Here is a 16,433-nt window from a genome sequence, read left to right on the forward strand (position 1 = left end):
CCAGACCTGCTGGACAGGGTTCCTCCCCTCATCTTATCTTCAGTACATCTCTAAACCTACCAGTCAGTTGGATGGATTCTTTTTGTTCTTTCCATATGGAAATTATGGGCTAGCAAGATAGCTCAGTGGGTTAAGTGCTTGCTGCCTGGCCTGAGGACCTGAGTTCAAACCCCGGACCCACATGGTAGAAGCAGAGAACTGACTCCTGCAAGTTGTCCTCTGACCTCCACACAAAGTGGCCCACATTTGTGCATGTGTACACACACACACACACACGTATGCGCACACACACACGTACACACACACACGCATGCACACACGCACGCAGGCACGCACACACACAAATAAATACATATAAATCTGAAAAAGCAGAAGTCGTGAGCCAGGAGAAACTCTTTCAAAGCTGGTCTTTGTAGCAGCCACAGGAAGGGAGAGCAGCAAGCAGCTGGCATTCTCTCTAGTGCTGCAAGTCTCGGGCATCTGAACCCTTTCCTGCAAAGGTTACAACTCCTGTGTGGGTGTCAGGATTCCTTAGCCTTTAACACAGCTGGTATCGCTGTTCTGCTTAGCACCAATCACAGCTATTGGGGGTCGTTTTTGACCAATAACAGTGTCAACCAAGCTATTCCTCAGCGGGACCACAAGGGCAGTGTTCCTCTGGCACAGACAGAACCGAGTGCTGTGTCATCTAGAGTTCATCCGGGCTTGTCTGGTATGACTGCTTCACGCAGCACAGCTGAGGCTGCTAGGAGTTGAGGCCATTAGCTGTCGTCACCATGTAGTCCTCTCAAGGAGGTCACAGAACATTCTATATGACAGGTCCTAGCATGAAAATAGCCCTGTTGGCCATTAGCTGACAGTCCCATTATTCAAAGCTGCCAGGGCAGGAAGGGAAAGTCCAACTAATAATTATTTGAATGGTTAACACCTGCTCAGTCCAGGCCCCCTTGTCTGTCTCATGAATACAGCAACAGCGGGAGTTACGTTTTCAGGAATGAATGAGGGCGGCACAGTACAGCCATAACGGGCATATGGTTTTTTGGTTTGGGTTTTTTGTTTGTTTGTTTGTTTTTTTACACAATTATTTCCTACTCTCCTCAACCCCACACTTGTCGAGATACAATAATTAGAGTCTGTGGTATCGATGCCTCACCTTGTTATTGGGATTTCTCTATTGAATGGTCACTGGGTTTCTAAATGAAGTGATGTTAAGGGAGGATTGACCAAACAGTGCGTGCAGTCAAGGATACATGGCTTGTCAGTTAAACAGTCTACTCCAAGGCCAGCATGGGGCAGTTTTTATAGCCTAAGAGAGGTCAGCTGCCAAGCCAGGAGGCTTTGTGTGCTATCAGATCTCCATGAGGCATGGAGGGACCCCCCCCCCAGCTTTCTCCACTGGACTCTCTACCATTGCCAACTGTGGGCGAGTTTCTCTGTGTCCTGGCTGCTGCTTCCAAATAACCACACTTATAACTCTGCCTATGGTGAGTATCATAGAAACTTCTGGAATTCAGTTCAAGGCCTAAAATATCTACAGAATGCTTTCCTAACTCCATGTAGCTCCCGTCAGGTTTGCTCAGTGTCAAATGACAGGGGAAGGAACATAGGGGACACGGTTACCACTTGTTTTCTAACAGAAGCTTGTTGCCCTTTTGGGCAATGCTCCTGACACCAGCGTTGGGCATGAGATTTCCAGTCTCCTTGGAGACACGTTCAACTATAACTCACCAAACAAAGGTGTGAGTGACAAGCAATAAAGGCTGCATGCCATGTAGAAAGATGTGTTACGTCCCTGAAGAGCCATTGGTGAATTGGTTATTAAAAGGGTAACCCTTCCCTACCTTTTCCAGAGAGCTATGATACAGATCTGCCTGTAGGAGGAGGGCTTGGACCAGGGTGGTGACCCAGGCTGGTGACTAGGGACAGTTACAGGGACTGCAGGTGGTAGGCTGGCCAGATACTTCTTTGTGACAGAGGGGAAGCAGATATGGAAAGATGCATGCTAAGGGAGCTATGTGGTGCTGTCTAGAATTAGGGGTGCCTGAGTGGGGCTTAGTTACATTTACATGGTAAATGGGAAATGTGAACAGAGAGGAGGGTGGATGTGTGAGTGCATACACACGCACACACTCGCACGCATGCAGCATGCACACACTCGCACGCACACACATGCATATGCACGCACACGCACACACATACACACACATGCACACACTCGCATGCATGCACACACTCGCACGCACACACATGCACACATGCAAGCACACACTCACACGCATGCACACATGCACGCAGCATGCATGCGCATACGCACACACATGCACACACTCGCACGCATGCACACACACACACTCGCACGCACACACATGCAAGCACACACTCACACGCATGCACGCATGCACGCAGCATGCATACGCACACACATGCACACACTCACACGCATGCACACACACACACACGGCACGCACACACTGATTTCCCCCATCTCTACTGGCTTTATAGACAATAGTGAGCACACCTACTAGTCAGTCCTTATTTCTAAATTGCTGTCTTCTAGGAGCAATGACTGAGCCCAGGCTGGGAAAAAACAACTAATTGTGCCAGAGAGAAAAGTGCCAGGAATGCAAAGCTACTAGAGAGAGCTCCTGGTGAAGTCTGGGGTTATCCGAACATCTCACTAAAGGCAGCCAGCTGTGGCCAGCTAAATGAAACAAAGCAGGAAGGAACTCAAGTCACATCAACAGAAATAAGCAAGTGTGGGAGAGGACCCTTTCCTAAGGTAGACCCACCTGTCAGGGCAGGAGGAAACTGGGAACTGCTGTCTGTAGCCCTAGATACCCAAATCTGGGAACATGCCAGTTACAGAGAACAACACCTTTGCTTATAACAAACCCAAACTCTCCTCCGGGTTACTTGTTAGAGCGCACACGGGAGTCCTGCGGGCGTGGTTGCCACAGTGCAGCAGCGTGGGAACGGGCGAGAAAAGCTTGCTGATGCTCAGTGCAGGTGCCACTTTCCAAGTCCACTTTCTTCCACGGTTGATGGAACCCAAGGGTGTGAAGCCCCCCGACAAGGTATTTGTGTAGAGAATCTCTGTCCTACTGTTTCCGAAGCAGTTTCAGAAAGAAAAAAGACAGTGAAGAAATGCTTGGCCATTGTGTACCTGGGACTAGAGGGTAAGATTTCTCAGCCCTCTGTAGAGCTTTGCTGCCAACAACACAAAGACTGCATGGATTGTGGAAAGCCCTCTCTTAATCAGTCCAGAGCAACTAGGGGCAGTGTGTCTGACCATAGAAGGACCTTGCTAAGTACTGCATGTTGGAGCCTTTCCTAAGGGGATATTTGATACTTGGTACATTTGTGGAAAAATTCATTGTGGGTTGAGGCAGAGGTGTCTCCAAGCCTCAGAATCTGCCTACATTCTGACAATATCCTTCCAGAAGCTATAGCTCTACCTCCCAGCCCAAGACAGCCAAGGGAGTCCCCAGGATTGAGACAAGGGGCAGTTTGAGTATCAGCACCGTAACCGCCAGAGGACAAGAGTGAGCCAGGGAAGCTGCCCAGAGAAACCTGACCATGGCGTCCTGCTTGATCCATAGTTATTCTCATGGTCAGGAAACCAGCCTTCACCGCTTTTGTCTTATGAGGCCCAACCCACCCTGCCTGGAGAAAGTGGCCCAGAGTCAGAGGAAGCAATGTTTTCCTCCCCAGACTGGTAGCCATGGAGCAGTCATGGAGGCCTGGAAAAACCTCAAGGCCCTTTACCCAAGGGTAGAAACACAGGCAGGGCTGGGCAGGATGTATGCGAGCAGTTAAGCCCATAGATGAGGTTTCCGTATCACTCCATGGCAGGCCGCAAGATAAGCACCTTACACATGGAAAGGCCGACAGCTGCACTCCGTGGCAGTAGCTCCATCATAAGCCTGTAGCACCGAGCCAAACCTTCTGGCAAGAAACAGCAGGAAGATAGAGAGCTGCTTCTCACCATCCCTCCCCACCAGCCCGCAACTGCCCCTTCAGCAGACCCAAACACTCTTCACTTACTCCTGCGGGAGTAAGAACTGTAGGCTCTATGCAGCCTGGAAGAGAGACAATAAAATGCAGCCATGTGCACGAAAGGCCTAGTCGTCGCCGCTCTGGGCCAGCCCCCAAAACTGCGGCTCACACCAACAGGCAGGTCTCTGTCACTTTCATCCCATCTAAGTCACTTTTAAACACCGTTTACATGACAGGGGAACAGAGTGTGCCCCAAAAGAAAGTCTGTTAGGCTGCGTGCCTCTAGAACACACTGGGCACATGATTACCACTCACCCCAGGCCACAGGAAGCAAATACACAGTAGTTTTAAAATAATACAAAAACTATTTTTATTGTTTTTAAAAGCCAGCACAGTGGCTTTTGGCATAACTATCCATTTCTAATACAAAACTGGATTAAATAAATATCATCCAATGTATAAATAGACCATGAGACAATTCTGAAGATAAAAAGAGAACTTTCTGTAAATTAAAAAATTAACTTTTGAATTTTCTTAGTGGTGGTTGAAGAACCATCACATCACTATGGCATTTTAGAACTTGTCAAATATACAAATCTTGATTCAATACAAAAATCTTCATGCCATAAGCATCACACATAGAAAAGATTAAATAGCACGGTGGTTTTGATTACTGCCTATTGCCCCTGACACACTAACAAATCTATACCATTCAGCCCATACGAAAAATGACCACAGCGCCTGTGCAGGTAGGATGTGAAATGAGCACATGTTCGCCTAACCTTGAGGGTACCTGCAGGGGAAGAGGACAGCCAGAGGCAGCGGTGGCCGACCGGGTGTGTGGTGCAGGCACCCAGCTTCCCACCAATTACAGGGCTCTAATTTTTAGACAGCAAGGAGGGCAAACGACCTGTTTACACAGCAAACAACCAGATTTCAAGTTGTTTCACTAGAATAAGGTAAAAAACAAAAACCAGCAAAAGTAGTTGACACTAAATTGGGCTATTGTGGGTAGTTTTTTGAAATTTTATTTTACTTGGCTTTTGGTTTTGTTTTCTTGAAACAGGGTCTCACGTAGCCCAGACTGGCCTGGAACTTACTATGTAATAGAGGTTCTGATCTTCCTGCCTCCATTTCTCAAGTGCTGAGATTACAAGTGTTTGCAACCATAGCTCATTTGAGAATTTCCTCTAAATTACATGACTTTTACCCACATCACATGAATATAAACCAAATGGACTATGGACCAATCTCACCGTGTATAAGGTTCACTACTCAGTAGCACTAGGCCCTGGGGTCACTGTTGGTCGGGGCTGGGAGAAGGGCAAAGTATGGATTTTGAAATAGGCTAGGGAGAAACCCCTTATGCAAGGAGGCATGAGATATCCCTTATACAGAACCCAAGAGTAGGCCTACAGATACGCACTTCCGCGTACAACGCTAGTTACAGATATCTATGTGGTGCCCTTTAGGTTGGAAAGTGAGTGTCAGTGACTGAATGACACTTCTCAAGACAGAGCACACAGGAAGAATGAAATCTACTCTCTAAAATCTGGGCTATACAGATACGCTCAACTCACAGGTGCTCATGAGAATTCTTTTAAAAATGGTGTGGAAGGCATACAAACAAGTGCATATTTTCTGGCGCAGGCTATACATTGTATCAGCACCACACTATGGAAGAAATTTCTGAGGAGCCTCTCTGGCCCTCCCCGATTTCTTCTTACTGCTACACAGCACCCAGCGCTGGGTGGAGAAGCATTTCCATTCACTCCACGTATCTGCTTTGATCTAGGGCCTTCGGAAGGGTCTGTTCATGCCAGATTCTCCTGTTGCCTCGGCCTCCTCGGCTGTGCTCATGACTGGCAGCACCATGGGTGCCTTCTAGGATCTGCCTAGCTGTTCTTCTACCAACCAGGAGCCTCCTTCAGGGACCAAGAGGCTCCACAGTACTCAAGGAGCAAGTGGCACCCGCAGACTACGCCAGATACAGGATGTGCTCAAGGACCATATCCGACTGTCAGCTCAACGTGCTTCAGGGAGACACCCAGAGGATACTCATTCTCTGGATTTCATACAGGTAAAAGAAATATTACAGTTCTTTTTTTTTCTGCTAAAAATACCTGAAATTTATTTCCCACCCAACCAGTGAATCCGAAACATGATTTAAAAACAAAACACGTACATCACATTTCCTAATGTCATTTTGCATTTAGTTATTTCAAAACAGATATGTTATATAGAGAGAGGTCTAAAAATACAGTTCTCTATCCTCTAAACCCTGGTTATACATGAGGCTAGAAACCACTTTCCTAAAACAGTACTTCGAACATTAAATACAGAGATCAACCTGTAAACCACAGTACTCAAGTGAGTTATCTTCTTGAAACCTGGTATTTTCAAGGAATGTTGGCAAGGAAGCAGCTTTGATAAGGACATAAGTCATAATGCATACATGTCATGTTTGTTTGCTAGTAAACTGAGAGAAGATGAAAGACTGATTACTGGTAGATTTTCTTTCCTTCGGATTCACCCAGAAAAGTCTGACTTCCGCAGGTCACTGACTGCCACCTGCATTCACTACACCATCGGGAAGCAGCTGACCTCTTTACAGATGTCCTGAGATGACATTTAATGCTGAAAGGAAAATAAATAACCCAGCAAAAACAAAAACTTTTAAATCCAATAATTTCAATTTGGGGGATATCTGTTCACTAAAATTAATATTTCTAAAATACTTTAATAAAAAATTAAAGAAAAGTGCATTAATAGCAGAGACTTCAGAACTCTCGCATGTTACAATTACTCTGAAAACACAACCTCAGCCGGGTGTACACACTGACATTCAGGGAGCCTTGGCGTCTTTAAGTCCAGTATCACAAGAAAAGTCAAGTAAGGCTTTTTTCTTCTTAAAAAAATATACAATACACAAATCAGTTTGGAAAAAAAGTAATAATATTTAACAGTTCTCTGACTTAAATATTTTCACATAACAAAAGTTTTTATGTCACTGTCAATATTACTTATATACAGATGACAAAATGAACAGAATCAAAAGATGCTCTTTTAAAACAATAGTGAAATGTCTCTCTCCAGGACTCTTAGTGAACAAGTCCACATAATATTTATAATAAAACTGCTCTCTTCAGGAACCAAGGAGGCAATGAGAGAAAATAAAGGCAATTTTTTTCAGAAAAAAAATAGAGCCCAGCTTTATGTTACAATGTAAAAGATATCCATTTATTAACAGAGTGAACACGACACTGGTCTGCAGTGCACCAGGGATGGCCTCAGATGTGCTCTGGGATGAGGACTAGTGCTTCTATTTACAAATATACTTCTCAGCCACACGGAGGCCCATATATCTGTCTATGTACACGGGTATTCACATATAGAACATATAAATAGTTTCAAGGGAATTGATATGAAGAGGGAACCTCCTGTCTTTGGAATGCTGAGGCGCACGCACTGCTCAGCCAGTGCAGGGGATTTGGTTTGGGATGTGTCTCATGTGGCACTGCTGATGTCACTGAAAGGATTCCCTGAAATGAAAACACACCTCCGTATGCATGAGGAGAAAAGTCGCAGGAGTTTGTGGGTCCTTAGCCTTAAAATACAGATAAATTTACTGAGGTGGACAGGGACAGCTTCCTGTCCCTTAAGAGACAACTCTGTCACTTCCTGCTCACAGGGTATGGCTTGTGCTTCTGCGGTGATCTAATACCATGTGACTGGACAGATTCATGCAGCAAGCGTGTGGACATCCATGTGAGCAGCTGGTCCTCGCCTGCAGGTCAGGTTTTCTCCATGGCCCTGCTGTTGCCAGATCTTGTGTTCTTCTAACTAGGGATTAGGTATCCGTGATGGAGAGAGAACTGGTCCAGCCATCTCTCAAGGCATCAGTTACATTAACGTAAGAGTGGGCTAAAAAGAACTGACTGTTACTAATTAGCAAAACGCAGAGTAAAAAGTGGAAAAACATCCATGTGTGATGGCACCACTTGTGAACTTCATGCATTACCATACATGTGTTTTTCCATATTGTCTCTTGCTAATAAAAATCTCACTGCAATGATATTCAGATCCAGGTCATCCGCTAAGGGCAGACACAGGCCATGAGAAGGTAAGAGTGACGGTGGTAGTGCCCAGGTTCTGTGATTTGTAGACAAATGAAAACAGTGCATTTGTATACATTTCCCAGTTTTCTCCTGTTAGTCTCTGAATGACAATGATTCTTCAAATAACTTTAGCTAAAAAACTACTGTGGTAGATTTTTAACACTTGAAGTTTTAAAACAGAAACTCTGAGCGATCTAATCTTCACAAACGTAGTTTTCATGGATGGTCTCAGCCTTCTTCCATGGCATCAGAACACATTGGTTAGGGTCTGCCACTCGCCCGCCGCCTCCTGCACCACTTCCTCTAAGTGGAGGGTCCTTAGCTCTTCCCCATCCTGTTCCTGGACCACGGCGGCTGCCTGCAAGGTTCCTGCAGAAGCAAAACGAAAGTTAGCCTCAGAAGCAGGTCAGCATGTACGTTTAAACAAGAGTATATGGGAACCATAGAAAAGGAATCTCTAGTTTGCTTTGCTTCCCATCTCAGTGAAATGAAAAACTCTGGACCAGGGGAACCATTTTCAACTTGTAATTCTAGGGTTAGAAGCCTAGGCCTCATGCATACAAACAAATGCTGACCCCTAGGTAGAACGTCTGTTGGTCACAGGCTCTGAGACATGGGCACTCACACCTTGAGGGCTATGCCAACACAGAATCAGTGACAAGCAACAACAATACAGACACTCCAACAGGCAGGCACTGCCGGCAACAGTGATCTTCCCTCCACACAGTAGAGTTCTACCCAGATATGTCTAGACATAGCCCCAGTGACGACACGAAGGTCAACTACATTCACTAACAAAACCTATCATCTCACAACTAAGTGAACTTTAAATAGACAGCTGTAAAACTCACTGCCCACTCCAGGGCTTGACTCAGCTTTTAATATTCCATATTCCTTTGTGTAGCTCCTGCCACAGTGCTACACGACCTAAATGCCTTAGTCTGTTACGGAAAAATGCTACTTCCGAGCTACTATGGGTTCTAGACCTCAAGCAGGACAGGTAGTTGTTCACGCCCTATAAGCCGATTGTGATGACATCAATATTTACAACCCACAGAGAAGGCACGACTTGTGTGGCCTGGACTAAGTAGATAGAATGGAGGCAGCGGTGTTCAACACAGAGTCTCTGTGCAGACTCCAGGCTGATCCTGCCTGCTGACACTTAGGTGTCTCTGACCTGCACACTCCAGAAAGGGAGACTGAAAACAGAGTCGCTGCTCACACTGACAGACAGTCACACTGCTCGGCCCTGATTTCCCTTTAGAAAGCACTGTCTGAAGCCGGGCATGGTGGTAAAAGACAGAAATCACAGTGCTCAGGAGGCAAAGGAGACTCAGAGTTGAGGGCAGCCTGGGTTATACAGTTAAACTCTTGTCTCAGGAGAAAGAAAGAAGCGGCGAGAAGGAGGGGCAATAAGAAAGAGGAGGAGGAAAAGAGGAAGGGAGGGCAAGGGGATGGGGAAGCAGACAGCACAGACCCCAACCCTGCGCAGCCGCCTCCCAGTTCCCTTGCTCAGGGCCTCTTCTATAAAATGCAGTCCTTACAGAAGCTCTGTGCACGGCCACTGTGAAATGTGTAAAAGCAACACCTGCAAATACCCAGAGATCAAGCTATCTACAAGTGTGCCTTCTCTGGGACAGACTTCTTACCCACAAAGCTGTGAGCTCGCTTCATGTGCAGTTTCATGTTGCTTTTCTGTGTGAAGCCCATGACGCAGTAGTCACACCTGTAGGGCCGCTCTCCAGTGTGTTTCTTCATGTGCACCTGCAGGGCGCTCTTCTGGTTGAAGGCTTTCTCACACAGAGTGCAGTGGAAGGGTCGCTCCCCTGTGTGCAGAAGGAACCAGTCAGTGCCATGCTCAAGACTGCACACTCTAGCACAGCACACACTGCCACTTACTCCACAAGACTCAGGGACAGTCCTCCGCCACCACCAGAGTGCTGACTAGCAGGATACTGACACACAATGAAACCTTATTCAATGAGTACCCAGACTCACAGAAATATCAGAGATAGAACACGCATGGTTTAAACAATATGCCCTAGTATATTTTATGTGACACAAGGAAAAGACATCTGAACATTAGAACATCAACTCTATTAAAGTCTACTTTCCTATAATCTTTAAAATGCTACTGAATGGCCTTCAGGTGAACACAGATCCAGAGGGGGCTGCCCAGATGACCGCCCAGCAAACCTCAGTATCTCCCTTGGCAAGCCATGGCAGCCCTGCTTCCTGGGAGCAATCCCCAACCACTGAATCATTTTGGGAGCCTATGGATGGGGTGTGGCCTCTCCCCCTTGACTACAAGTTCTTCCCATCTGTTCTGCCCGGCAGCCTGCTGCCGCACCAGGTCCCTTCCCCACAAGGCCTCCCAGACAGTCCCTGAACAGCAGGAGTCCATGACTACATGCTGAGTTCTTCTCCTTGGAGGCCATGCATAGCCAGTGAGGCTTTATCTCAGTCTCCTAGGGTGAAATCCCAAACTGAGAAGCTTCTACCCTCCTCCTGACTGAGTGCAGAGATTCTGAGCTGTTCATCGGCTGCCTCCAGGGGAGGAGACGACAGCCAGGCCTGGCTACGCGCACAGCTCTTAAAGCAGGCGTCTGGCTGGGAGTGACCCACACCCACAGATGCTAGACTCAGTCAACGGTCAAAAAGACAGAGGTGGCCTTTTCTGTAGAACGCCCTAAGCCACGGGCTGAGAGCTGACTCTGCCCTGTAGGACTGACTAAGCAGGGGCAGAGCAGCCCAGCTCAGTCACACCAGTGGTCTTGAGACCTGCTGTTGCACCTGCTACAGAACAAAAGGTGGCAACATTCTTCCCACCCTTGCACGGGTTAAGATATCAGCATATCTACCAGGACGTAAAGCACAGTCAAGAGTGCTCCTGCCCTCAGAGCTAAGAACAGCTGCAGGGAGAAGCAGTTCCAGCAGAGAACACTGGCCTGACTGGAGGGGAGCGGAGCAGCAGGCAGGAGCTCTGAAAGCACAGGGCGCACTGGGACCATCTCACTGACGCTCCTCCACAATGACATCCTGTTCAGGACGTGCGTGAAGGGCTCAAGCCCATCTCAGTCAAGCCGGTACGTCCACCCCACAATGACAACGTGGTAGAATTAGGTACCACCAATGCATTAGATTAGAGGGCATGAGGCAACCACCATCAAGTTCAATGTTTTCCTGGCAAAAAATATGTTGAAAATGTTGTTTCAAGTTCAGTCTCCACCACCCACAGCTACAGAGGGTACACAGCATTGTTAGTGCCACATTAACATTATAGAGGAAAGAATGGAAAAACTCAGAAACAAGAATGCAATTTTTACTAAGTGGTGGGGGTGTACGCCTTTAATCAACCAGCACTTGGGAGGCAGAAATAGATCTCTGAGTTCTGAGTTCTGAGTTCTGGGCTGACCTGGTCTACAGAGTGAGTTCCAGGACAACCAGGACTATTATACAGAGAAACCTTGTCTTGAAAAAATAAAATGGCAGCATTTTACCAATTACTTACTTGTATGTATACATTTGTATGTGACGGTGCACAGGTTTGGGGCAGTGGGGGGTGGGCGTCAAGACAATCTCCAGTGTCATTCCTCAGGAGCTGTCTATTTTGTTTATTCTCTTTGTTTTGTTTTTGAGATAGAGTAGTCCTGCAGGCCCTGAACTTGCTCCGTAGACCAGGATAGCCTCAGAGATTTGCTTGTCTCTGCCTGTCCAGTGCTGGATTAAAGATGTGCACCACCATGTCCAGCTTCTTTGTTGTTTCTTGAGACAGAGTCTCTCACTGTCTGGAACTTGACAGGAGGCTAGGCTAGCCAGACAGTGAGCCCCAGTAGCCTCTACTCTGCCTCCTCAGCAATGAAATTGCACACTACTGGGTCAAGAAGAAGCCTGTCTCTCTGCCTGTTTTTCCTCTGAAGAGGCTCAAGCAGATGCAGACAGCAAATGCAGCAGAGTGCAGAGGCCGCAGAGAGACCAGAGCAGTGGTCTAGAGGGCTGGAGGGTGCCTCCTCCTTCCAAAGGGAGGGGAGGGGCTGCAGCATGGAAGGGAGCACTCCTAGTCCCCAAGGTCACAATGAGAATTGTCAAATCTCAAGTGAAGAAGGTGTTAAGTTGATCAAAATGAGGACAAAGTGGAACACAAGGACCTTGTTTGTAAATAATGCATCACATCACGCAGACACATTTATACGCCTCACTCCACCTCCTCACCAATGACTCTCTGGTCAAAGAACAATGCACATCACATCTCACTACCTGTGTGAATGCGGCTGTGTCGCTCCAGCTGGCTTGGTTTGGCAAAGGCCTTTTCGCAGGTATCACATTTGAATACCCTGGGCTTCTGAGAGCTGAGCGAGGGGCCAGCCTGGTGTGTCAGCATGTGCTCCTGGCAGAACACACAGAAACCAGCACATGTTAGGCCCTAATGGAACTTGAGAGATCTGAAACAGCAACAGGAAAGAATTATCATGCAAATACAACTAGCTTCTAAGGCCAACATCATGGGTGACCTCTGTCTGGGATTTCAGGCCCTAGAGCTGATCATGGTAGCATGAGGAGGAGGAGCCATGGCCTGGGATTTCAGGCCCTAGAGCTGATCATAGTAGCATGAGGAGGAGGAGCCATGGCCTTGGTAGCTCCATGTTCACACAAGTGGCAATACCTCCCTCCTCAGGCTGCAATGACAGCTCAGGGAGACTGTGACTTTCACACAGTGTACTTCAGTGAAAAGCCTGTTCCCACATTTCATAAGATTATCTGGAAGTCAAGGCCCACAGCCAGCTCACAAAGGGCTTGGCCTCAAAGTCCAGGGAGACGGACATGGTCTCAGCAACTCTCACAGAACACTTGTAGCTCTGGGGAGGGTCTAGCAATTGCATAACAACACTGTCCAATGCATTCCACATCTTCCTACTATCAGATAGCTGAACTTTGAATGGGTCTGACTCAACCTGTCAGTGATCCCACATCTGTGTGATCTGGCTTTCTCAGAAATATGTGAGCCACTATGCTATGTCCCCTGAGGCTGGCACTGAGGCTACTTTCAGAGTTTTACAATGTGCAAATTACCCTGATAGAGGGGCACTTTTAAGTGCCCTACACCCTAAAGCAGGATTCAGAAAGAAGTAAACACTTTGACTGTTTGCACCTGCATCAGATTCATGAAGAACGCTATTCTACCCAGTCAAACAGAAAATGAGAAAACTGCTCTTAGCCAAGATGCTAAGGTCAGGAAGGGTTTCAGACAGACTGCAGAGCATAAGACCAGCAGTTAACACTGGGCTGTGCCAACTCAACGTCCGGAACTGGCACTTCCCCCCTTCAGCTAAAGTATACTTTATGTATGTGTGAACACCATGCCTTCAGAGGATAGGGTCATCTACTTCTGAAACCACTTCTTTTATAAAACCTAGGCACTTGATGCTTAGAAGACAGACGAATACAGGAGAATAGATAATCCCTTATTTGAAAAGGACCATGCTGTAACTCTGGAAGTAAGCAAGTTGCTGTGACATTAGTCGTGTGCACAGTACACAGGGGTGTCAGAGCTGCTGCTGGAGTTGATGCAGAGACGAGCCTGCACTGCTTCACCATAGCAGGTGGAGCGTGCTGCACTGTGAGTGGCTCTCCAGGACAGATGTTCTTGCAGGAGGGTCAGTCAAGTGTGGCTCTGATGTTGTCATCACAGATGCTGGCATGTCTGCTCTCTGCAGGGAACTCCTGCATATGTGTTGAGCAAAGGAAAGACTGAAGTGTGGAGCAGACAGACAGGTGGACAGAGCAGAGCCTAGGGGTGGGGGCATCATGGCCCTTGGGAGGCATGCCCTATGAGGAGCAGAGTCAGGGAAGGACAGCAGTGGCTCACTGTTCACTCCTAACCTCCCTTACTACAGAGTTCTTCACTATTACCATCAAATGATCAATTCTTCCAGGCTACCAGAAGAATAAAACCAACCCTCTGCCAAAAGTGACTTGCTCAGGGGGACAGAGAAGGCTACCCAGCAGGCCCTGTGTCTTGTCTAGGAATGGTTGCTGTCTCTTGATAAACTTCTTTTACAGCTTCAGGTATGGCCTGCATGCCTTCCTGGAGCTTCCATGGCAAAGAGCCAAGGCTTACAGGCATTCAGTCCTCTGACAGCAGGAGATGAGAGTACGGGACAAGGACAAGGAGCTTCCAGTAGGGAGAGATCTGAGAAGGTACGGCTACATATATGTGTAATCTATTCACAAACACTCAGCAGGCCTATTGCACCTACAAGTTGGTATACACATTTTCTAGAGTGTTTCTAGAATAGTGGGAGAAATGTGTCACTCAGTTTTCCTTTCGCTAGGAGTACTGTGGATCCCCTGGGTGTACCTTGAGGTGCGTGGCACGCTTGAAGGCCTTCCTGCAGACCCGACAGCCGTGGATGCGCTCCTTCCCATGCACCTCCTTGCTGTGGTGCATGAGCACGGCAGCTGACGAGAAGGCACGCTCACAGTCCAGGCACTGGTGTAAAGGGCCCTCCTTTTCAGGCTGGCTGTTAGGGGTCAGCTGGGCAGAGACGTCAGTCACCTGGACAGAGTCACAAGTCCTAGGTTACTAAAATACTGTGGTCTGCAACCACCACACAGGAAAGAAAATTGCTATGCTGTTGCCTAAAGTGGACACAGCTGGCCACCTTATTCCAGGAGAAACATCAGAAATGCTATAAGGCCAGAAAACACAGCTGCCTTGGAACCAGTGGGAACTGAAGCTAAAAACACTGGCTAATGAAGGAGTAAGGGGCCACACCCACCAAGGTCAGCGCAGCTCCCAAACTGCTCTTCTGGCCACATAAGCGTGTGCTTTAATCACAGCTGAACAACCAAGGACAGATAAGGCATATATGAAAGGTTCTGGCAAGTAAAGTATCAGACATTGTTTTAAAAATGCAGTGGTTTAGACCATCAAGATGTTTTAGCTGGTAAACATGCTATCTCCAAGCCTGATGACCCTGGACCCACACATTGGAAGAAGAGAACCAATGTCTCCAAGTTGTCCTGTAGTTTCCACCCCATGAGCTATTCGCCCACATACATACATGCATACACAAGGTACGTGCACAAAAAATACAAATGTAATAAAAATGCTCTGGTTTGTACCTCCATACACTGCACGAAAAACTTTAATAGCAATCAGTGGTGTTCCATCGAGTTTGTTTGAACCAAGTTATTTTACCTAAACTTTGCATAGAGACTAATGAGTAGGCTTTCAAGTCAATTTCATGGGATGCCACCAGAACTTTCAAGAAAAGCAAATAAAGCAGAAGGCTGTCTGTGCATCCCACAGAAACAGGAGACCTCTGCTTTAGGAATAAATCTAATGAAGCAACTACAAAGAAAATTTATGTGACTTGCCAATTTTTATTCCTAGTTTGTTAAATAATTTTTCAAAATACCAAAATATTCAAGAGTGTATAGAAAAAATTAGAAGACAAAGCAGAAACCAGCATAAGAAAAAAAAAAAACAATCAAACAAGAAAAAGATCTTACCTATATACATGCAGGTAATATGTACATGAAAAGTAAAGGAAGAAATAAAAGAACCAGTAAGTGCTTCAAGAAAATATACAAAAAGAACTAATAAATACAAGTAAAAAGCCATAAGAAGATTGAGCAGATAGCAGATAGCAAACACTAATTTGCAAGTTTATCACATCACTGTTGGTCACATCTAAGATGGTGGTTCTAAGCCATACCTACTACTGACCAAGGTCTGCACGCTATCATCTGCCAGGGCCAGAGACCCACAGAGTTCAGCATTCTGCTCTGGGGCTAACAGGGCACTCTTTGTTCATGACGGGTTATCCCACATGGCCCTTACACGGTCCCTTCTGATGCTGAGTATGAGTCATGCGAGCGTCATACCTGGTAAGCAATTTCTTCACCAGCAGTAGATGAGGACTGTGGAGTGTGGCTCACTAATATGACTTGTGGTGAGCCTGCTCCACCTTGGCCTGAGAGAGAGGGATCCGTGAGCAATGCTGGGAATTGCTGGCCCTGGTAAAAAATTATTATCATTTTAGAAGTTGTCACACTATCAAACCACATAGTCTTTTAAAAAGACCCTTAGAGGCTGTCAATATGGCTCAGTGGGTAATGGCATTTGTAGCCAAGTCTAATGGCCTAAGTTTTACCTCAAGACCTACATGATGGAAGGAAATAACTGACTTTCACAAGTTGTCCTCTGACCTCTACATGAATGCCAGAATACACACATGCCCAAACACACACACACACACACACACACACACAAATAAATAAAAATGTAATTAAAGACCTTTTATGGCACAACCA

General features: G+C 46.7%; 1 protein-coding gene across 3 annotated transcripts in view; it reads right to left on the reverse strand.

Moving 5' to 3' along the window:
- Positions 1–4,341: 4,341 nt before the first annotated feature.
- Znf236 (zinc finger protein 236) overlaps positions 4,342–16,433 on the reverse strand; it is a 74,184-nt gene continuing 62,092 nt past the window's right edge. For all 3 annotated transcript variants that reach the window (XM_040757796.1, XM_040757795.1, XM_040757797.1), the window contains 5 exons: positions 16,005–16,136; positions 14,473–14,670; positions 12,372–12,501; positions 9,764–9,940; positions 4,342–8,483 (listed from right to left, as the gene is read on the reverse strand). In XM_040757796.1, coding sequence (XP_040613730.1) covers positions 8,362–8,483; positions 9,764–9,940; positions 12,372–12,501; positions 14,473–14,670; positions 16,005–16,136 — 759 coding nt within the window. In that variant the 3' untranslated portion in view covers positions 4,342–8,361. The remainder of the gene's footprint in view (positions 8,484–9,763; positions 9,941–12,371; positions 12,502–14,472; positions 14,671–16,004; positions 16,137–16,433) is intronic.

Source organism: Mesocricetus auratus, unplaced genomic scaffold (genome assembly GCF_017639785.1).
Source record: "Mesocricetus auratus isolate SY011 unplaced genomic scaffold, BCM_Maur_2.0 Super-Scaffold_100015, whole genome shotgun sequence".
Classification (NCBI taxonomy): Eukaryota; Metazoa; Chordata; class Mammalia; order Rodentia; family Cricetidae; genus Mesocricetus; species Mesocricetus auratus.